At 43.3% G+C, this 23,770-nt stretch overlaps 1 protein-coding gene and 1 long non-coding RNA gene across 2 annotated transcripts; one reads left to right on the forward strand and one right to left on the reverse strand.

Moving 5' to 3' along the window:
- Nucleotides 1–763: 763 nt before the first annotated feature.
- On the forward strand, nt 764–1,995 carry LOC115459953 (E3 ubiquitin/ISG15 ligase TRIM25-like). The gene has a single exon (XM_030189813.1). The coding sequence runs from the start codon at nt 859–861 to the stop codon at nt 1,993–1,995; it is 1,137 nt and encodes a 378-aa protein (XP_030045673.1). The 5' UTR covers nt 764–858.
- A 6,850-nt stretch (nt 1,996–8,845) lies between these two features.
- LOC115460416 lies at nt 8,846–16,512 on the reverse strand. Its single transcript, XR_003940483.1, has 3 exons — nt 16,397–16,512; nt 16,069–16,097; nt 8,846–8,915 (listed from the first exon to the last, which is right to left on the reverse strand). It is a non-coding gene; the product is annotated as an uncharacterized LOC115460416 (long non-coding RNA).
- Nucleotides 16,513–23,770: the final 7,258 nt, after the last annotated feature.

The following is a 23,770-nucleotide window of genomic DNA, read 5'->3' on the forward strand; positions in this document are numbered from 1 at the left end:
ACAGCTTGCATCAAGTGACCAGCCCCATAAACTCCCTTTACCCTGCAGCCCCACACTCTTTTGATATATGGCATACAGCTGCTCAAAGTAAAGGTCTGTTATATTGTACTAGCAACCCATCTGGTACCAACCAGCAGATGTGCATACTAGGCAGTGCCTAGACCATAGTTTTCTCTCTTTTTTGCATGCTTCCTTACCCACAACTAACAAAGCTGAGGGCTTGGGAAGATACACAAACAGCTGCTTCATATATACAAATTTACATATTTATAGTGACAGTGGACATTGGAGGGCTAGGAAGGGAAAACAACTCTATACAACTATGAGGGATATATAAATGAGGAGGGAAAGGAACTGTTATACGCATATCTGTTGTCTCCAGTCAGGTACTAACCAATAGATGAGCTTGGCCATAGGAGAGAATAGACTTTACTCTGTGTTCAGCAAGTCAGAGGACAGGGGAATTGTGTGGGCAACAGCCAGGAGCCACCTATATCAAGGGGAGAGAGTGGGTGATAATATGCCAATACCTTAATGCAGAGTACCACACCAACAGGAAAGTGGAAGACTGCAAGAGAAAATGGAGGCAGCTGTTAGTACAGGAGCCCACATCAACCTACCCCCGTGCAATGTGGAGATGGGCCCCACTCTGGCCCTACTGAACTTCAGGGGCAGGACAGGGATAAGGTGAAAAAATGCGATGTTTTCAAACGCAATGCTGGTGGCATCTTCTTGATAATTCTCTTTGTTCATTATAGGTACTTCTGTAAGAGGGGCCCAGTTAAGCCGTAGTCTCTTCGGGATAACTGACGGAGCTGTACTTCAGTTTCTTTTTTTGCAATTAGCCTTTGCAGAATAATGGCAGCTGCTGCTCTAGAGGAGGAACTGAACTGCTCAATCTGTCTAAGTACTTACCAGGATCCTGTGCTTCTGAGCTGTGGACACAACTTCTGTCAAGACTGCATTGAGAAAGCATGGGATAATCAGAATTCAAAGACTTATACCTGTCCTGAATGCCGAATGAAATTTAGCAAGAGACCAAGATTAAAGAAAAACCGGAAGCTGTGTAATATAGTGTCCCGATTCCTCTCAACGCAGGTAAAGAAGGCAGACACTGTTGTTTTGTGTTCCTACTGTCTTGACTCACATTCGATGGCCACTAAAACATGTGTGCAGTGCGAGACCTCCTTCTGTGAAAATCACCTTCGGAAACACAATGAGGCAGTGGAACATGACTTAACTGAGCCTACCACTTCCCTGGAGAACAGGAAGTGCTTAGCTCACCAGGAGATTCTGAAATATTACTGTGCCAAAGATGACTGCTGCATCTGTGTTTCCTGCTATGTGGCTGGAAATCACAAGAATCACCAAGTTGACCTACTGCCTGAAGCCTGTGAAAAGAAAAAAATGAGTTTGCAAGATGTTCCGCGGAAACTGAATTCCCAGACTAAAGAAAATGAACAGAACCTTAGAGAAGTGGGAGAAGATAAAGAAGCTGTTAATGAGAGAGCTGCGGCAATTATAGCCAATGTTAGAGGGCTGTTCTCAGATATAAAAAAGCAGCTAGAAGCTAAAGAAAAACAAATCCTAGATAAGATTGCAGGGGAGAAAGCCCGTGTTATAGACAGTCTCTCTAAAGAAATCAAAGAACTGGATGTGAAAAAGGCCACTGTTGCTGGGAAGCAACTGAAAATTAAGGAGCTTTGTGTTCTCACAGACCCTCTTACTTTCCTGAAAACATGGGAACGCTCGGAAGTAAAAGACTATAAGGACTTTGAGGATAGCGGCACCAATGATGATGATGACAACATGGAGGATGAGGAATATGATGACTATGATGGGGAATATGAGGAGGGCTCTGAAGATTTTGAGGAGGATCTTCCTGAAGATATAATAACTACCCTGGATGAAGAACTGATATCTGATATAATACACACTGGGCTGGATGAGTTTGTTGACATGCTGCCTATGCTGAAAGAGCAGAGGGGTATTTAAGATTGAGACATGTTTTCAGAGTACCAGATTCTATTTGTCTGTCTGTGTTTTCTAGTTAATACTATTCTTAATTTGAAAGCTTTTGTTTCTCAACTTTTAGTAATAATAAACATTCTGGTGGACACCAGGGAACCTGACTGTCCTTAGCAACTGAAAACACAAGACTGAAACACCAGCCTCCACTGGTAGCAATTCTTTTTTATATTATTATTTTTATTAAACTTTTAACAAACATAATTTCACATTTATGAATGATATTACACTATATAGAAATATCCAACAGAAATATTTTCTAAACTTAAGTTACAAACTTTATATCGACCACAAGTTAAAGAAATGATCCAAGAAGAAAGATTATTTCAAATAACCTAAAAAGAAATAAATCAGTAACACAATTTACAATGATGCGCCCGACTTGGGTAGTTCCACCTGCTCCGGTTAATCAGTGTACATATAGGATTACACCTTGACATTTACTTCTTCCCTACTTATTATAAATTCCTCCAACTGTTTGGGATCAAAGAATTGGAATTGTTTTGACTGAAATACAATTCTACAAACACAAGGGAATTTCAACAGGAAACTAGCTCCTATTGCCACAGTTCTTGTGCGCAAAGCCAAAAAGGCTTTACGCCGTTTTTGAGTTTCTCTTGATAAGTCAGGATAAATTCTTATTTTAGACCCCAAAAAGTTTGAATCCAAGTGTCTTAATGAGAGCCTCAAAACTGCATCCCTATCAATCTCTAGAGCAAAGGTAACTATTAACGTTGCTCTCTTCGTAATAACCTCTAATGATGATTCCAAAAAGGCTGTTAGATTCATCTCTCCACCCTCTTGAGGAAATTTTTCTGATATCCTAGAATCAGTTTGTAAATAAAATGCACGAGTAATGGGTGGGAGAGAAGTGTCCAACATACCCAGTGTTTCTACGAGATATTTTTTAACCATTTGTACTGGGGATACTAGAGGAGAGCTAGGAAAGTTTATTAGCCTTAAGTTAAGTCTTTTAGACTGGTTCTCAAGATATTCCAACCTTCGTGAAGTAAAAGTCTTTTCTTTAATCAGCGATTGAGCCAAAAATTCCATCTTAGAAGTTCTTTCAGTAAGACATTTTACTTCTTCGGTTTGAGAGTCAGTCTTTTTCATTTGTAGTAATGCAGCCTCTGATAAAGTTTTAATAGTCCCCGCATTTTTAACCACCAGAGATTGTAGGGAGGCGTATGCTGTGAAGGTTAAATCCCATAGTGACTCTAAAGTCACTACGGCTGGCTTTTCCATTTTCCCAGCACTAGGGTTACCATATGGCTCCAGAAAAAGGAGGACGGATTGAGCCAGCCGGGTTTTACTTCCATTGCTTTCCATTGAAAGCAATGGAAGTAAAACCCGGCTGGCTCAATTGCTTTCCATTGAAAGCAATGGAAGTAAAACCCGGCTGGCTCAATCCGTCCTCCTTTTTCTGGAGCCATATGGTAACCCTACCCAGCACTAAACTCAGGAAGTGGTGCATTTGCAGCCAGCTCCAGGGTACTCACTGTCTGTGTAGACAGCGTCGAGGATGGTAACATCACTGGAACTTCTGTGCTGGCAGCACTTCGGTCTTCATGCGTCTCCATCTGGCTCCCTCCCAGCGCACATCGAACTCCATTCCGGGCCGAGGCATCTGGGCTCTGAAGGAAACGTTCACTTCCTGGTTGCAGGGGCGCCGCACGTTCGACAGGGCTCAGAGAAGCCCCGTCTACACTGACGACCAGCGTCGAAGCGCCAGCCTCATCGGAAGGAGTAGAAACTCTCCCAGGACCCAGCGCGATGTTAAATTCCTCCATTTTCGCTTGGCGTAGCTGGTTAGACCCGCCAGGGAGAGAGGGAATCTCCCTGACTTTGCCTCTCCTTTTTCCCATGGCGAGAATCAGGTAGGAAACCGCTAACCACCGCGTTTCAAGAGAGGAAACAGATCGCGTCTGGTCGCGCAACTCAGACCGTCGCCATCTTGGAAGGTAGCAATTCTGTTGGAAGACTACCACTCACCTTGGAGGCAAGTGGTCTCCAGGACATTCCAAGCTGCACAAATGCCCACAGTTCCATAGCATCATTTTTAAAAGCATAAATACTTATATAGCGTTAAAGCACTTTGTTTCACAGTCCACTGCTGTCCCTTGTGTTCCTGCTGACCAGTGCTTGTACTCTATCTTGTCCAGCAAAAAAGCAAGGAGTTCTTTGTTAGCAGAGACACAAGGCAGACCAGGTGTCAGCTCACCTCCCTAGCAGAAGATGAGGATCAGGAGTCTCAGCTTACCTGATGACAGTGGCAAGAGTGGAGTCCATCTGGTTCAACAATTTCCAAGATTCGTCTGCCTGCTGCTGGGGGGGACAGAATTGAGAGAAAATGAGTCGGTTTCCCAGGTGTGGGAGATTCCAGGAAGATGAGAAGCCACCTCTCCCTTACCAACGTCAAGATAAGGGTGGATTTCGAAAATGGCGTCTAAATTTAAACGTCATTCTCTACAGCATTCTCGACAAAACGTTTTCAGATGTGGGTCATTATGGGGGAAAAAAACGTTCATCTCCCAAATGTCTAAGTAGCCACAGCTGAAACTTCTATAGTAGCTTATATAAACGACTATCTCGGGATTTTCAAACCTCCATATGCCGTTATTGCTATGGCACCTAAAAAGCATGGCCCGAGTAGGAAGGGTAACTTCACTGATGGGGAAATTGAGCTCCTAGTCAAGAAGATCATGGCACACAATGCCAATCTGTTTGCTCCCAAAGGGCAAACGTTCTGCATCTATACCAAGGGGAGAGCGTGGGTGGCCATATGCCAGCACCTTAATGCATTGTACCACACCAATAAGGAGGTGAAGAACTGGAAGCAAAAATGGCACCAGCTAAAGTGCGACTTAAGGCACAAGGCTGGGGCCAACCAGCTGAGGGTAGACATAAAAAAAAAAAGAGTGCATGGTCCACACTCTCCTTCCCCAGGAGGGCATCCCTTGCATGGGAAGCCAGGACACCTCAGCATAGCCTGAGGAGTACGTTTGGAAGAAGAAAGCTGTGCTGTCTGTTCTCTTTTTCACCCTCTCTTCCACAAGCAGGGACAGTGTGGAGGGCCTCATTGATACCACTCGCATGTGTAGCCCAGGTTTTCAGTTGGTGGGGGGAGTGTGTAAGAAGGAACAGTAGAGTGCCATTACGGTATTATGTAAGCCACATTGAGCCTGCAAATAGGTGGAAAAATGTGGGGTACAAATGTAACAAATAAATAAATTAAAAAATACATACTGAAAGGCTGGTTATCAGGGGTCATGCTCCAATAATTCATCAGGGAATATCGGTTACTGGGCAGGTCTGGGGCCACTCAGCTAGGTGAGTGGAGGGCCCCTGTATCTGTCATGTTTAGGTGCCTTCATTCCCCCACCTTTGCCATTACCCATCACCTAGTGCGTATTTCTGCTTTCCACACCTCTATGTTCTTCTCACTGTGCCCTCCGCATCCCTTCCACAATCCTTTTTGTACCACCTGGCTGGGTGGATGTCTGGCACCTTGGCATCTGCGGTACACAGTGCACTATACCCATTGGCTCCAGCAGTGTTGCATGTATAGGCAAACGTCTTTGGGTTGCATGACAATACTATTAATCATCAGCTGTGGTCTGGAAGTGCACATGGAGGGGTATGTACAAGAATGCTGCAGCACAGTATCAGGTTAGGTAGTGCAACAAACACATTTCCTCTACTTTCCCTATAAAGATGACAGACAGAATCCAATGCAGAGCCAGGAACCAGCGGCCAGCAGGCACTGCAACCACATCCAGAGGAGGAGGAGGGGGAAACAGTGGCAGCTGAGGGCTCACTGGAGGAGAGCATTGGAGGAGAACAGCAGCAAGCAGAAGACACCAGCCAGGAGCTGCCTGTAGGGGAAGAGGCGCAGGAGAAGTTAGTTGTGGCACCCTCCCCCGCCCCCCCTCCCCAGCTTTGCAGATGGGGCAAGGGAAACAGACAAGGCTGTTGAGGCACCATCGCGAGCTGCTTGAAAGTGTGTGTGTGTGTGTGTGTGGGGGGGGGGGGGGGGTTGGCGAGTTGCATCACAGAAAGAATGGGGAGGGGGAGGAGGAAGGGGAGGCAGGCTGGGTATCCACATACCTGACTTTCTGTGGTGGTGTAGCAGGGGGAGGGTGTGGGTGTGTGTGCGTGCGCTGGGGAGGTGGGGGTATGTGCACATGCTGGGAGAGAGGGTGGGGAGGGGATGTGCATATGTTAGCTGAGAGGGGAGGATGTGTGGTGGGGGGGGGGGGATATGAGAGGTGTTGTGCACCAGTAAATTAGACACATTTATTGAAAATTGATCTGTATGAGTCTTTGTCTGGCGTAGACCCCCAGCAGGTGTGCTCCCTGGTCAACTCTGTGGGTGGGGGAGAGAGGGGGAGGCTCCTCGTCATCTGGGCTTGCAGCTGCTGCTGTGGTTGCTCTCCCTCCTCTAGCAGGTCCTGTCATCTTTGGACAGCCAGGTTTGTGAAAGGTGAAGCAGACATGAATATTTTTGCTACTTTTTCACAGGAGCTCCCTGCGGAACGGTCATCTGAAGCGATTCCTGAGCTGTCCAAAGGTGTGTTTAATGATGGTGCATGTGGTCTTATGCCTCTTATTGTATTCCTCCTCTGCCTCAGTTTGGGGGTGCACTATAGGGATCATGAGCCAGGTCCATTGTGGGTAGCCTCTGTCACCTGTGGGGGGAAGCAGAATGACGGACATCGGTATGTACTGGCTGGTCTAGTGACCTTGTGGAGGTTTGTAGGATCAGGTATGGTGGAGGTATGGTATTCGAGAATCCTTGTAACGCTTACCTAGGAGCCAGCCACCGGTGATCTCCCCTTGGTCAAACCTACGATAGATTCCTGAATATTGGAGGATGTAGGCATCATGGGTACAGCCTAAGTAGCAGGCCCACACATCCAGAATCTCCCCCTGGGCATCACACACAACCTGCATGTTCATGGAGTGGAAGGATTTTCTATTCCAGTAGGTGGACTTGTGTATCCGGGGGGAGGTCTAAGTGCAATTTCTGGGCAGTCGATAATGCCTATGACTGATGGGAAGCGGTCTATGGTGTAGAACTGATCCATGTTGTTCTGGAGGGAAGAAATGGAAGGTAATATAGTGGAGAAGGTAATATATGGAGTGGAGGAGTGGCCTAGTGGTTAGAGTGGTGGACTTTGGTCCTGGGGAACTGGGTTCGATTCCCACTGCAGGCACAGGCAGCTCCCTGCGACTCTGGGCAAGTCACTTAACCCTCCATTGCCCCATGTAAGCCGCATTGAGCCTGCCATGAGTGGGAAAGCGCGGGGTACAAATGTAATTTAAAAAAAAAAAATATATATATATATAGTGTGAGGTGTGGGAGAGAAAGGCATTGAAGAACTGGGCGAGGCAGTTAAAGATGACAGGCTGGGTGAGGCCTGAGTTGACTACTAGAGCTAACTGGAAAGTGCTGGTGGCCAGAAAAGTGAAGGAGGCAGTGACCTTCAGATGGACTGGGATGAGATTATTTCTATGTGTCCTGGGCTAGAGGATGGGTTGTAGCCGGTAAAAAGGTAATGTATGACAGCCTTGTCGAAGCGGTAACTAGTGAGGCATTGCTGTTCAGTGAGGTGGAGTCCGGAGCCTGAAGATTCTCTGATAGGGGTATCTCCTGCAGGGTCGCCTTTCCAAACTTTTTTCCACCTCCAGCAAGGCATGAGCCACAAATGCATTTAGCACATCCACATCCCACCACCACCACTGTGCACATCTGCACCTACAGAGACCTGCCACCAACAGACAGCCCCATCCAAAAAAACATTTTTTAAATGCATGCAAACAGGCAAAATACCATTTTTGGACTTAACACCCTTTATTAAAAAGTTCCCAAAGTCTGTAAACAAGCATAACATGTTTGCTTCCCCCCCCCTTTTTTTTACAAAGTCACGCTAATGACTGCCATGTGGAAATGCCAACACAGCCCATTCACTGCTTTGTAAAAGAGGGGGTATATCTTTTGCCAATGCACTAAGGGGCCCTTTTACTAAGCTGCATAGGCGCCTACGCATGCCCAACGCATGTCAATTTGGAGTTACTGCCCGGCTACCAAGTGGCCCGTGCAGTAATTTCATTTTTGATGTGCATCCACTACACGTGCCAGAAAATATATTTTATTATCTGGCTTTCACGAAAATCAAGCAGTAACTCCAACTTGATGCGCGTAGGCAATTACCGCAGGGTTAACGCGAGAGACCTTACCACTAAGTCAATTTTTATTCTGCCATACTTCCATTTTCGCCAAAAATTTTAAAAAGGCATTTTTACAGGCGCGCTGAAAAATGGATCTGCGCGCGCCCAAAACATGTGACTACACTACCACAGGCCATTTTTTCAGCACACCTTAGTAAAAGGACCCCTTACTTCCCACAAGTGCTGGGAGGAAAAATATTCCACATAAAAAATGTGACAAATACTTGGGCAAAAAGTGATGCAGGACTTTTCCTTATTTCTAGGAGTTTTTCTGACTATTTTTTTAAATTAGCAGGCATGGCCAAAAGTCACCAAATTGGAATGAAATTTGAGCAAACCCTTATGGTACACCTTTTTTCTTAGCACAAGCAACAATTCTTCCCACAATATGTTAAAGATGAGAGAGATACTGTGAATGTAAAGAGAAGAGTACTAATATGTTTTGTTGTTTTTTTATTTGCCAATGCACTGTAGATGGTGCTTGATCTTACAGCCCATTATAATTAATATCATAATACTTATCAAATAAATCAAAGAAATATATATTGTATACACATATATATAATATATATATATATATATTATATACATACTGGAAGACTCAAGAATTCATTGAAGTAGTCTGCAAGCAAGTCATCTGTTGCCAAAAGATCTGCCTGTGGGATTAATAAAACAAACAGTTGATATCAATAAATGTAAACTAGAATTTGAATAGTGTATAACTTTATTATCTTTTTCTGTTGGTTTACATGTAGTTGGGCCTTATTTACTTAAAACATTTATAGACTGCTTATCACTAGGCGGTTTACTACCAAACATCTAAAATAATAAACAATTTTAAACCAAAATGCAAACACAAAAATATACATATCAAAAGTGAACACTTAATATAGAAACAGAAAAATTAAGGCAGGTAGAAACCATATGGCCTATGCCATCCATCAACTATTCCTCTCTCTTAGAGAGCCTATGTACTTGTCCCAAGCTTACTTGAATTCAGACAGACAGTCTTCATCTCTACCACCTCCACAGGGAGGAAATAGCTGGACATATAGAAGGGATTCTTAAACCCTTTGTGCACAAGGCAAACAGCTTCATAAAAAAACACCACAGACTTTCTGAACAAACTAAAAAACATCAAACCGCTACTACCGGGTACTCTTCTAGTCACAATGGATGTAGAGGCACTATACAGCAGCATTCCCCTTGCAGATGGCATAGCTGCATATGATAAATTCCTAAAACCATCCACCCTGGACCACCATGAAGACAGTGTATACAAATCAATCTCATGCATATTCATTGTGGATATCCTGAAAACCTGACTGGCAACGGAGTAGTCCAGGACCAACTTGGGAAACACTGACTTAATGTAATATATTTTCTTAAATTGTATACTACTAATCATTTCTATAGCACTACTAGACGTACGCAGCACTGTACACTTGAACATGAAGAGACAGTCCCTGCCCGACAGAGCTTACAATCTAATTAGGACAGACAAACAGGCCAAACAAGAGATAAGGGAATACTACTACTACTTATCATTTCTATAGTACTACTAGACATACACAGTGCTGTACACTTGTATGTAAGCCACATTGAAGTGAAGTTTTTTTGGAAAACGCGTGATTATAAGTAACAATAAATAAATAATTGGTTGTTAGCATCCGATAATTGATAGTTAAGGACTTGGTAATCAATTAAATTGCAGGAGCATCTTGGGCAAGAGCCAAAATTTAGGCGTGCAAATTAGGGCATTATATATAGAATCCAGGGGTTAATGTCCAATGAAGATGCATCCAACAGTTGACATATCTAGTATTTTTGTGACACCCACAGATTGGATTGAATAAATTTATTAACAATTGTTTGATATTATTTAGACAAAACTATATACATAAAAAAATATAGAGCAGTTCTAGAAATTCTAAGGGTGTAATGCATTTTTAAAAACATATTGGCATATTTCACATATTGTAGTTTTAGATCTGAATCCATTTTGTGGTAATGAGAGTGAGGGCGGGCCATGGAACTAGGTAAAACAAGCCACACATGCTGAGCAAATTACGATGGGAGCAAATATTTATTAAAGTTGTCTGTTAAGAGCTCCTGTTCATTTCACAGGAGGGGAGGAAACAATACTCAAAGCTAGTTCTGTAAACATAAGTGCCCTTGGGTGGCCAGCTCCTGCCAGGGCCACAGCATACATGAATGCTCTCAGCTCAGCAACGTTTACTGGTCTCCGGCTTGGTGCCTGGATCTAGAGTTACAAGCACAATCTCTAGCAGGTACGCAAGGCTAGCTGTAGCCGGCAAGGTCAAAACACAAACCCTTCAAGGTTTCAAGCTGAACTTGGCCTACCTGAACACAGTAGTAGCTGTTTCTCAGCTTCGGTGTGGAGGCATTTGCAGTGAGCATCACTGCTTCCTCCAGGCCTCCTTAACCTATCTCTGGGCCCGGCCTTTTATAGTTCCTGTACCATACCCTCCTGGCTTCACCCCTCCTATATCACTTCCCCCTTGGGCGGGATTAGGAGTTTTTGTTTTTATTTTTAAATCTTTATTGATTTTTAATCAAATTAACAATACAGTTACATTTGAATAAGCAATGCAGAAAGGAAAATATAAATTTAAATGAAATATTTTTACCAAAGGAAAAAACAAAGTATCTTCTTTAGACCACAATAATGGGGGATAGTCTAAGCAAGTATGAAGACTACAAAGTAGAAAAAAAAATTAAATAGGAAATATGCATTGCATGTATACCTATCTTATTAACAAATATTTATTCATCAGGACCTACGGTTTACCAAGTTTCTTCATATTTATAAATGCCTTCAACTGTTCAGGCTGGTAGAAATAATACTTAAGACCCAAATATTTAATAACACATTTACAAGGAAAATTTAAGTAGAAAACGGCTCCTAAAGATGTCGCTTCTGTCTTCATCGAAAGAAACAACTTCCTCCTTTCTTGGGTCTGCTTTATAATATCGGGATATATCCAAACCCTCTTTCCCCTGAACAAAGTCTGCATTTTCTTGAAGTAAATACGCATAACCGCGTCCAAATCTTGTTGAAAAATGAACGATACAATCAGAGTCGCTCTTTCAGAGTTTGAGTCCAAAGTTGTTTCTAGTAATTCAGATATGTTCAATCCTGGCTCTTCAGATGGAATTACTGGAAGAGAGGTTTCAGGAGGCTTTTTAGTTGGTATATAATATACTTTATTCAATGGTGGAATGGTTTCAAGAGAGAATTTTAAAACCTCCTGTAAGTAAAGCTTGAAAGCGTCCAGTGGAGTAATTCCAAGTTCCTTCGGGAAATTCAACAACCTTAAGTTAAGCCTCCGATTGTAATTTTCCATCATCTCTAACCTACGTTGCATGGAAATATTATCCTTAATAATTGTAGTCGTGACTTCATTTAGTTTAGCAACATCCTGCTTAAGAGCTCCCAATTGTTCTATAGTTTCTTGTTTCGCGGTATTAAATGAAAGGGAAAGGTTTTCAACAGTACTTACAAGGTCTTTATCTCTTTTGCTGAATTGGCCACCGTAGCGTCCACCCTCTGCAGAGCCGTCCAAATGCTCTCGAGGGTCACCGCAGCTGGTTTCTTCATTGGAGCGCTATGCTCTACCCGATATTCTCTCGGTATCGGGTCTCCCTCCAACATTGTGACTCCCGCTCCTCGAGTTGCTTCCATACCTTCGACCACTTTCGGGTCAAGTCGGTCGCGCCAGGAGGCACATTCTTCAGGGAGCGGCGGTGGATGAAAATCCGGAGGGGAGAGTGAAATTTCAAGCCCCAAATCACCGAAGGAGTCTTCACCAACGGGGAACGCAGGGCCCCTCTCAGAAACTAAGGTAGGTGGCTTCAAGGTGTATTTCTCGATCGTTTGCTGAATAGGTGAGGACGTCCCGGCAGTCGAGGAAACTGCCTTCAGCTTCCCCTTACGCTTGGTATGAGGCATTTTCGATTTAGAGGTAAAAAGGTAATATCAGCAAACTACAGGAGAGTTCCACCGAGAACTCTCAACATGCAGCCATCTTAAGACACGCCCCCCCCCCCCCCCCCCGGCACAACATCCACTGGGATTAGGAGTTTTAAGGTGGGCTGACACTGTGAGGGATTGTTCTTAAGAAGAAGTGGCAGCATCCTATAGATTCCCCACATTTGTGAACTGACGCTTTTGTCAATTCTTTTAATTTTACAAATCACAAACCTAGGATTGTTAATTTTTGCATGTTTCTATGTATTATTTGTATAATGATATTTTTTTAAATTGAACTTTCAGATTTTACAAAAAATCCACAACATCTTAAAGGAAAATACACCTTATAAAAGAAAAATTAAACATTAAAAATACCAATTCAAACTTAAAAGAAAATAGGTGACACAGTCCACATCACGGGAGAGAGGTGATACTACAATACAAAAGAAATCAAAGAAATTTAAGTTGAAATTGATCTAGTCATCTAACAGAGACCAATCTATTCTAAACTATTTGAGAAGTATCTTACAATTTGAGAACCTAGACAACAACAACAAAAAACAGTGGCTCCCATATTAAGCATACGAGACTTTAATTCAAACAATTGTTTCCTTCTCAACAGTGTGGACCAAGCACATAAGGGAAAATTTTGTTCACAAAAATATCATACCTTTCTTTAAAAAAAAAAAAAAAAAGCTGTTAAAACCAGAACTCTGTTTCTCAGAGGAGAATGTAGGGTTGCTCTGATGTTAATCGTATCATTAGAACTTTCAAAGAAATTTGTTAAATTTAAAGTATCTCCCCCAGATTCTCCAACTGAGTGTGCAGAGATATATAATAATTTTGAGCAGTCACAATTTCGTCTAACTTTGAAAAATTCAGTACATCCTTAAAACATTTATTTAACAAGATTTCAGAAGAAAGAAGTCTAGGCTGAGGAAAGTTAAAAAATCTCAGGTTCCTGGAACAAAGCAAATTTTCAAGCCTCTCAAAAACATATTGTAATGAGAGACTATCTTTAATTGTAAATGTGCCTGTTGCTAGAAGAGTACAAGTTTGAGGCTCCATTCCTTGGAGTTTCTTCTTAACAGAAGCAAATCTATTATTCACTTCCTCAAATTTCAGAAGTTTCTTGTGTGAAGTTGCATAACTGGTGTATCTAAGACTTAATCAGGGGCTCAGGCCTGGTGACCACCATCCAAATATTTTGTACAGGAGCATCTTCAGTAGATTTTGAGGACAATATTTCCTCAAAACCCAAAGAGGAAACAGGTCTAGGCATCATAACCACCAGGTGTGATTCCGAGGTTCAGTCTTGAGGCAGTAGCTGCCACTCCACTACTTGAGACTGGACTTTTCACCTTCAATTCTGGTTGCCGCATCTCAAAAAAGATATAGTGGGATTAGAAAAGGTGCAGAGAAGGGCGACAAAAATGATAAAGGGGATGGGACTACTTCCCTATAAGGAAAGGCTAAAGCGGATAGGACTCTTCAGCTTGGAGAAAAGACGGTTGAGGGGAGATATAATAGAGGTCTACAAAATAATGAGTGGAGTGGAAAGGGCAGACGTGAAGCGTCCGTTTACTCTTTCCAAAAATACTAGGTCTAGGAGGCATTCGATGAAGCTACAAAGTAGTAAATTTAAAATGAATCGTAGAAAATTTTTCTTCACTCAACGTGTAATTAAACTCTGGAATTCGTTGTCAGAGAATGTGGTAAAGGTGGTTAGCTTAGTGGGGTTTAAAAAAAGGTTTGGATGGCTTCCTAAAGGAAAAAATCCATAGACCATTATTAAAAAGGGGAAAATCCACTGCTTACTTCTGAGATAAGCAGCATAAAGTGTTTTGTACTTTTTTGGGAACTTGCCAGGTATTTGTGACCTGGATTGGCCATTGTTGGAAACAGGATGCTGGGCTTGATGGACCTTTGGTCTATCCCAGTATGGCAATACTTGTGTACTTATGTAGGTAAGAAGACACTAAGCACAGGAAGGGGGTGTTCTCTTTGGTGAGTTTATAGAGGTCCCTTCAGGAGAGACAGGTGAGGCTGGATGGCAAACTCTTACAGCAGACAGAACATGTCTATCCGTAGGGTCCCACACCTTTGGACTCAGCTTTCTTCTTTTTGCCCATAGCTGGCAGCCTCAGGCTCTTATTCCGCTCCTCAGTGCATGGTGTGCCCCTCTGACTATGTTCTGCAAGCCTCACTGGATTTTAAAGTATTCTTAGGCACCTCTGAATGACTTCACTGAATCATGCCCTTAGTCCCGACACTGCTGGAATCTTCAAGGACAAAATATGAAAGCATTCTTGCTCTCCCTAACACCAGCCACTCTTCCAGATGGTTCATACTTCCCAAAACATCACAGGCCTCACTGCATTTTAAGATATTTTGGGGCGCCTTTGAATAATGTCACCAAATCACACCCTTAGTCCTGACACCGCTGGAACCTTTGGGAACAAAATAGGAAAGCATTCTTGCTCCACTCCTCCAGATGGGTCACACTCCCTTTTATAATGAGTGTGTCCCTTTTATGATTTATGGTTTTACATTGTTTGACTGCTGACACAGGCACTTCCACTGAAACACGGCTGTGTTGTCTTCACTGAATCCTCATTCACTATCCTTCATTTGGCTCTTTCTTGTTTTGGTTATTCACACTTGTTTTGCCATGGTTGGATTTTTTGTTCTTCTCATTTGAATTACAATAGAAACAACACATTCAAATCCCTCTCCTGCATCAGTGGTTCCCAATTCTGTTCTGGGGGCTCTCCAGTCAGTCAGGTTTTCAGGATATTCACAATAAATATTCATGAGAGAGATTTGTATACACTGCCTCCACTGCATGCAAATCTCTCTCATGAATATTCATTGGGATATCTTGAAAGCCTGACTGGCTGGATAGCCCTCAGGACAGGTTTGGGAACCACTGTACTGTATTATTCATTGTGAATATCCTAAAACACTTATTTCTATTCCTGTCTTGGAGGCTCCTAAACCAGTCAGGTTTTCAGGATTTCCACTATGCATATGTATGAGAGAAATCTGCATGCAAAGGAGGTAGTGCATGCAAATCTATTTCATGAATATTCATAGAAGATATCCTGAAAACCTGACTGGTTAGGGAGCCTCTATGGCAGATTTGGGATTGGGAACCACTGTCCTAAAACTGGCTAGGGGCTGCTCTGGTATTATTGCTTAGTTTCTCAGTTTGGGGTAAGGCCAGGATATAAAATGTTAAGTTAAATTAAATTACAGTATAAGGATCCAAGGAGAAAGATTCAAAAGCAATATCAGCAAACATTTTTCTAAGGGAAAGAGTATTGGATGCATGGTATGCCCTTCCCATAAAGAACTGATTTTTACCAAGTAATCTCTCATTTACAATACATAATCCAGATAATGCCTGATAGGGATTTATGAAAGTGTAGGAATTAGATGACATGATACCATCAAGATTTGCTTTCATGGATATGGAAGAAGTATAAAAGGCTTCATTCCTAAGTACCAAGTTGAAGAAAACTCTGCAAAACTGGATTAAGATGGGAAGTTTAAAATCATGTCATGTTACTTCAGCCTCAAAGGTAATTAGCACCTTGTAATTGCACTTTTTTTTCCCAGTTATTGTCTATTAGCTTCTCAAATCACTGGACAGCTAAAAAAGACAAGCTATAGAAACAAATTAACTGACCCATAAGGCAAAACAACAAAACAAAACAATACAGAGTTGAAGAAAACAGCAAAGGTTTGCAGTTTGTTTTTTTTTTATTTGAAGCACAAAAAAAGTACATACACGGTTCTTAAAATATACTTACAAAATTATGTTCCGTTATAACAGGAGGCTCTGAAACACAAAAGCACAACGTTACATTCTGCATTGGAATTCGGTCAACTGGTTCAGGTAAAAATGTAGTGGGGAGAAGAGACTATCCCCCAAACCAATAAACTAAAATGGATTTAAATATAAAAACGATCTGATAAGTGAATGGGATTCATTATTGTAGAATCAATCAGAACGTTCTTCTGTATTAGTCCTGCTTGATAGCAGAGGACGTAGAGGTACATAAACTTACAAAGTTACATATGTTACTATGGAACTTCGTAAGTCTATGTGCTTTAAAAATGAGTACCATAGTAACTTACCAGTTGTCAGGCGTTTCTCCCGCATAGTTGTAATCGGGGCAAGTTCCCCGTTTCGTCCTTAACTCTGTAGAGTTGTTGGTTCACTAACTTTAAAGCGCATTTTCTCCGACTTTGTAAACCAGTCTGAAGTCCGTCCCTGTCCCCTTCCACTAGAGTTATTTTTAAGTTATACGGGAGAGCCTTTACTTTTCCATTCGGTACAATGAGCTAAAGCGAAAGTGTAAAATTCGCCTCGGTTCCGATTGCGTGGTTTCCAGCAGCCTGGGTTGCTATGGAGTTGCATACAATGCCATGAGAAACAGTGTTCCCCGCCCCAGCTCAGAGCACATACTATGCTGCTCCAGCCTGCCTCCAAAGCTGCTTGTCCAGCCACTTAGAGTCGTGAATTATGAATCATGTTCATTGATTGAAGGTATGCCGTCCTGACTAGACTTTTACCAGTATGATGTCACTGCTCTATTATTGCATGGCCAGTGGATCTCAGCTGTGTCATTATCACATGTGGGAAAAGTACAGAGAAGTTTTCATGCAGTTGAGAGATGGGCACAAACTTGTAACAATCTTTAGATATGAAAATATAATAATTTAAAATCATCCAGTTGGGATGAATTGCTGGATATAACATCACTGAATCACAAGTAATCACAGGTAATCTATATTTCTAGTTTGCAGGACATATTATGGATATGTGTGTGTTGGGGGATTGTGATTCAATGTGGCCTTCAGAATCCAAATTCTGTATGGCTCCCTATCTGCAGTTATTTATGGGAGACAGGGCAGAACCTGGCAGTGGCACACGTTGGGTTTTTGTTTTTTTTTTTCAAAAAATTGGCAATCTGGGCTTTTAGCAGCAGCAGGAGATAGCATTTCCCTTACAGTATTCCATTTCCCTCCCCCTCCCAATGGCTGTACTCTTTCCGCAGGCCACAGAAGCAAGAAAGAGAGAGGTTGGTCATCACCAGCACCACGATGCTAGAATGACCTACTAGGTCCAATTTTTTTTTTGCCTAGTCCAAAGTAAGGGAGAGAAAAGGGGGGGGGGGGGGTTAGCAAGTAAAAAAGGAAAGAGAAGGGACAGTGGGGCACAAACAGATGAATGCAGAGTGGGGTTGGACTGTGGAATAGTAAGAGAAGGAATGGGGGTAAAAGGGGTTAGAGAGGGGAAAGAGAGATGGGGATAAGACTGGGCAAAATGGAAAGAAAGAGGAGGGTGTGGGGTAAAAAGAGGGGTGGTGGGCAGAGTAAGGAAATTTCAGGACACAAGGGAGGGATAAGGACAGATGAAATTGTGGGATGGGGTTAGTATAGCAACAGGAGGAGAAAATGAGTGAGAGGAGAGGAGGTAAGTGAACAGCAAAATAAGGGGCAGGAGGAATGTGGGTGAACAGATGGGAGATAAGTGAGGGAAAGCATAAGGGATAAGAGACAGGGAAAGAAAAAAAAACTGTTGGTTACAGGGGAAAAGAGGATTTGGAAATGATAGATGTGGTTGTTTGTTGGGGTTACGGAGTTGCACTAGCTCCACTGGTGCTGGGAACGATGTTGGTGCCATCCAGCCCCGCTTGATTTTTGTTAGAAGGGGTGAGTGTTGAGCACACCAAGTCCTTTCTTTATGCTCTTGCTGGAGTGAGAGGTATTATGTAGGGGCTGCAGAGCCATTTTTGTTGTAATGAAGGTGGGAGGTGTTTGTACCTTGCAGTCCCTCTTGTTTGGCACATTTACTGAATGCCCCTGTTGTAAATGTCCCTACAGTGCACTGGTTCAAACACAGAAGCAGTCTTCACAGCCAAACCATATTGACACTCTGTAGGGGAGGGGAGAAGGAAGTAAGCTGCAAAGAGCAGGAGGTTTAATGGCAGGAGACAGCCTAATGTCAAAAAGCTGAAGCCTGTTGCCCCAGCAGCCACCATCTTGGTATGTGCAAAACAAACTATCAGCTGCAGCATCCTCATTGTTGTTCTGCATAATTTTATCTCAGTTATATTTAGAAACATAACAGCTTGTACAGCATAGGAATGTACACAGAGGAAACTACATATAGGAAATTTTCAAATAAATAAAAAAAAGCTGTCAAAGCACGTGGAGCAGTGAAAGGCTTCCAGGAGGAAGGGGGTTCTGTGTGCGAGACAAAGAGCAAAATCTGGACAGAGAGGAAGATGGAAACTTACTGGTAAATATTTAGCTCACATCATATGCAATTTAACCCCCTCGGGAAACGGTGTGGGGGGGTAAGAGGCTGCGGCCTGCTGTCGTGTTTGCTTTCTTGTCAGTGCCTGAGCTAATCAGTGCTCAAGCACTGACATGAATTTTAGCACTGGACTATCAGTAGTTTCTAGCCATTAAGGCAGGGGGGTTTGGGGAGCCGGTTTTCTGAGCATTGGAGGGAATTGCATAGGAAGTTTAGTTATTGCTTCCATGCATGGTAATGCACTGATTGAAAGCCTCTGTGCATTAGCCACCAAATAACATTTCATTTAGACTAGCTAAAACTAGACTAAATGAAACGGTGCAAGCCCGGTTTGCTTTGAGCATCGGGCCCTGACTTCTGAACCACAGCTTACTATGCTCCTAAAAGGAGTTTAAAGTATTGCTTTCCCCAGCCGTAGGTAGAATAGGGGTAGCATAGTGATGTCACATTTGGGCTGGCTAGAGAAAGATTTCACATGAAACTCAGCTAAGTTTGTCCTTAAAAAAAACAGCATGAGCCTACTCAGCTGCAAGCAAGGTTGCCATTAAGGAAAGCAGCACACCACACCACACAAGAAACCAGGAAATTAAATAGTCATCCGAGATCCCACAAGGGAGAGTTGACAGAAAACAAGATTTCTCTTAGTACAGAGCCAGACGGTATAAAATAGAAAAGAATAAGAAATATACTTGCTGCTTTATTGAATCCAAATCATTTAGTTGCAGAACAAGAAGATGGCTACAGAATAGAGGAGAAGGGAGGGGAAGAGATTCAGACAGCTGAGTTTTTCCAAGTGGCTCAAAGTCTTTCCAGAGAAGTACTCCGCATGCTCAACTAGGATCCAGCTCTTACTTTGGTCCAGGAACCTGCCTCAGACAAACTCTCACATATGACAAAGAGGAATCTTGATCCCAAAAATCCCTGGTGGAAAAGAGACAGTGAAAGGAGAGGGACTTCTGAGGTAACTTTCTTTCTTCCAGCCCTTAAACATTTCAAATACAATAATAGCTCAACTGAACCAGGGAGAAATGAAGACTACTAGGCCTAAAGCCCAGGCAGGACCTGCACAGTGACCAATCACAAGCTGATAGAGACAGAAAACCACCGAACACCTGTGTCTGCACAGTGCCCTTAAACAAAAAATCACATGGAGCTATTTGATTTCTCTGTCTCCATCCACTGGCCAACAAGCAAAATACCCACAGGTTCTGGTTTGGTCAGGACACTAAGGAAATATTTTTCTTTCCTACATTTGTTGGCCAGCCATCTTATTTCTCTACTGAATTGGTTCCAGTCTCTATTTCCCATCAGTTTTCTAGGTTCTTATTCAGTTTTTCCTCTCCTACACTTGTCATAGTAAACATTAGCACATGATGCCAGATAAAGACCTGTATGGTCCATCTATTTTGCCCAACAAGATAAACTCATAATATAAGGCAGTGGTTCATAAACCTGGTCCTGGAGGCACCCCAGCCAATCAGGTTTTCAGGATTCCCACAATGAATATTCACGAGAGAGATCTGCATGCCCTGCATCCACTACATGCAAATCTATCTCATGAATATTTACTGTTGATATCCTGAAAACCTGACTGGTTGGGGTGCCTCCAGGATCAGGTTTGGGAACCACTGCCTTATGCTGAGTTTATCTTGTTGGACAAAAAGGATGGACCATACAAGTCTTTATGTGCCATCATGTGCTAATGTTTACTATAGAAAAACTGAATAAGAACCTAGAAGACTGACAAGAAAAATGGAACATAAGAGACTGGAACCAACTCAGTAGAGAAATAAGATGGCTGGGATCCAAGATGGCAGCATAGCAGGAAGGCTCCACAGCATGCTCCTGGATCTGTTGCTGGATTTGAATACCCCAAATATGAGCGACTAACCCGAACGAGGGATCCCGACGGGAGAAGAGTCAGCGAGAGGCCGGATCAGACCGAGAGATCAACTGGTGGAGCAGCAGAGTGCTGGCGGCCACGATCGCCGCTACTGCGTCAGACCTAGAGCACACGCAGCTGCCGGCACATGCTGTAGCTTAGCTGGGAACCACTGAGGGGTGCTCCCAGCAAAGAGGAACTGGGGAGCTGCCAGTCCTGGCCAGAGACCACAGAGCTGAATCGAGGAGCTGCCGGTCCTGGCCAGAAACCTCAGAGTGAGACAACTCGGAAAAGGAGACAAAGATCTGTTGTCTCAGACAGCACTGGACCCATGTGGAGCCGAGGAGTGGTGCAAACTCAGTGACCACAGCTCAGAGGAAGGGAGAACAATAAAGCTGAGGAGCGGGACTGGTCCCCTGTCACTGAGCCGCACTGGGAGGAATCGAACCCCATGAGAAACCGCCCGATTTGCAAATTGGCAACCTGTTCTAGCAGCCTGTTCCTGCAACCCTTCTCCGACAGCAAAGGGGGGAGGGGGTTCCTTCCTGTATGACTCGCCATCTGAGCTGCGAGCATACCATTTGGAGATATGCAGCCCACTGCACAGTAGGATCGGAAGCTGAAGAGAGGGACTCTCACTGGGAGGAGACGAAGAACCCCAGACACTATAGAGGTGAGAGGACTGAGCTAAGGCAGAAAACTCTCACCCAGAGGAGGCAGAAATCTCCAGATGGAGACTGCCTTGCTCTGCTCCACTCAGAGATCAGATCTGCCTGAGGCAACGCGACGGTGAATTGCAGACAGCTGTGCTGATGAGAGTAAAGGATTTCCCAGTGCCGTCTGGGACATTATCAGATAACACCAATAAGTTAGCACTAACAACATAGTGCGGACTTGGAAAAAATAATAAATAACAAAAAGAAAATTGTTCGATAGCAATTGTGCTAATATGTTGAACAAATAAAAACATAAATCTATTACTAAAACATCCAAGATGGCTGCTTAACAGGTAGCTCCGTGTTGAGGTCCTGGTCCCCAGAACTCAGTGCTGCCTGGACATACCAGACTAGGAACCCAGAGATAGACCAACGGTTCGGGACAAGAGCCAAACCATAGCGGTGAAAGAAGATCCAGATGAATCAATGGACTGCTGAGATCCAGAGCGAGATAGATGAGCTCCTCACCTCAGCAAGACAAGCTGGATTATTCATCTCACCCACAGAACAAATATTGACACATGCTACAAGCCACATGCATTGGAAAAATTGGACCTTAAACTTTTGGCTGAAACTTTGTACCTTTCCCCGTCCACACTCTCTCATTCATTGCCAAGGATAAGTTCAAGGACAACATCCCTGACTCAAGAGACGGCAACACACTCCCTACAGCAGAGAATCCACAGGTAAATATGAATGACCTCAAAACCAACAAACAAACATACCTCAAAGCAATCCTACTCCTACTTCCCACAGCATACCCTACCTAAACACGGACAACAAACACAACATCCCATACATACCCATAGGAGCTGGCTCTATGGGTGCTTCAGCACCCCCAATATTGAGAAAATTCCATATATGTGTCCTGGGAGGGGTTATTTCCATTGGGTTTAACACCCCCCAATAATTTTGAAAAGTGGCTCCTATGTATATACCCCACTACCACAAAACAATATCTACTGCCCAAATTCTCAGAAACAAGGTGGCAAAGACAACAGAAATATAAATCAAAACAAAACTGGCAAGCACAACCTCATGAAAATTTGATACAGCAACAAATCTTCCCCCAACTACCTGCCAGTACCAATCATATACATAAATGCCAGAGAAGTAGTTAACAAAACAGAAATGAATAGGGCTCTTAGGCTTTCCTCCTCTATCCAGTCTTGGATGCTGGATAGAGGAGGAAAGCCTAGGAGCCCTATTCATTGAAGAAACATGGATCCAACTCAAAGACAACCCCATCCTAAATGAAATTTGCCCCCCAGGATACAAAATCCTACAAACAACAAGACATAAGAAAAAAGGAGGCAGAATAGCAGTGATCTACTAATCCTTCCTTAAAACTGAACTGATCTCCAAATTCATCTCTCCCCAATTTGAAATAATATCCTGCACAATACAAGACAACACACTCCAAGATCCACTGTGCTGCATCCTCTTCTACAGACCTCCTGGAAAATGGTCAGAATCCCATCAAGATCTCACCAACTTTATCTCCAACACATGTGTATCCTACTCAAACATAATGCTACTCGGAGATCTAGGAAAGGTAGGCTCTTCTAAAAACCGGAGGAGAAGTCTATAAAGAAACAATTCTTTATTGCAAGCAAAGTGACAACGACTCTTTACTCGGCGATCTAAACATACACCTAGAATACATAAAAGACAAACACCAATGAATGTCACAATTTCCTTCAACAATGGAATTTCCAATACCCATCCCCTCACTGAATAACCTATAAATTCACAGAAACTCACCACATAACGAATAATGATGTAAAATGGGAAGAAACACCATGGTCCGACCATTTCAACCTTCCGCCACCCTCAACTGGAAAGAAGCCTCACCCCAATCCACAACCAACAGCATAACCCACAGATCTCATGGCAAAATCAACAATGAAACTTTCGGGAACAACATTTATTCCCACACTCTCTCTGGGGGACACGCCAAAATCTGGGGGACAACCAGCCAAGTGTCCTTCCAAGACGCCCTATCAGAGGCCATGGAGAAAAGGCATACAGTAGACCAGTTGGCCAGGATTGAAGAAGAGCATCTACGCCCTGCACTTTGGGATCCTTGCGACGACTGAAGAACAGAGGAAGTTTTGCATTGCAGGCGGAGTCAAACAGATCAATCCTGGGACACTCTCAACGATTTACCAGTTGCCAAAACGCAACTTCGCTTAGAGACCACTCTCCGGGATTGAGCAAGTGACGACTGAGAAAATCTACTTCAACATTTAGGACCCTTGCCACGTGAGCCACTGATAGTGCTACCAGATGGACCTCCGCCCACTGAAACAGCAGCGACGCCTCTCGCTCAAATGGTAGGCTCCTCGTCCCTCCTTGCCGATTGATATACGCTACCACGGTGGCATTGTCTGACATCAGCCAGACTGCTCCGCCTCTTAGAAGATGAAGAAAACCCTGGAAGCACCAGAGGAATTGCTCTGGTCTCTAACAGGTTGATTGAGAAAGATTTCTCCTGACGAGACCAGAGACCCTGAGCATACTGTCCCCAACAGTGAGCTCCCCAGCCTTGGAGACTGGCATCTGTCATCACAACTGTCCAGCTGGGC

This window comes from Microcaecilia unicolor, chromosome 1 (assembly GCF_901765095.1).
Source record: "Microcaecilia unicolor chromosome 1, aMicUni1.1, whole genome shotgun sequence".
Lineage (NCBI taxonomy): Eukaryota > Metazoa > Chordata > Amphibia > Gymnophiona > Siphonopidae > Microcaecilia > Microcaecilia unicolor.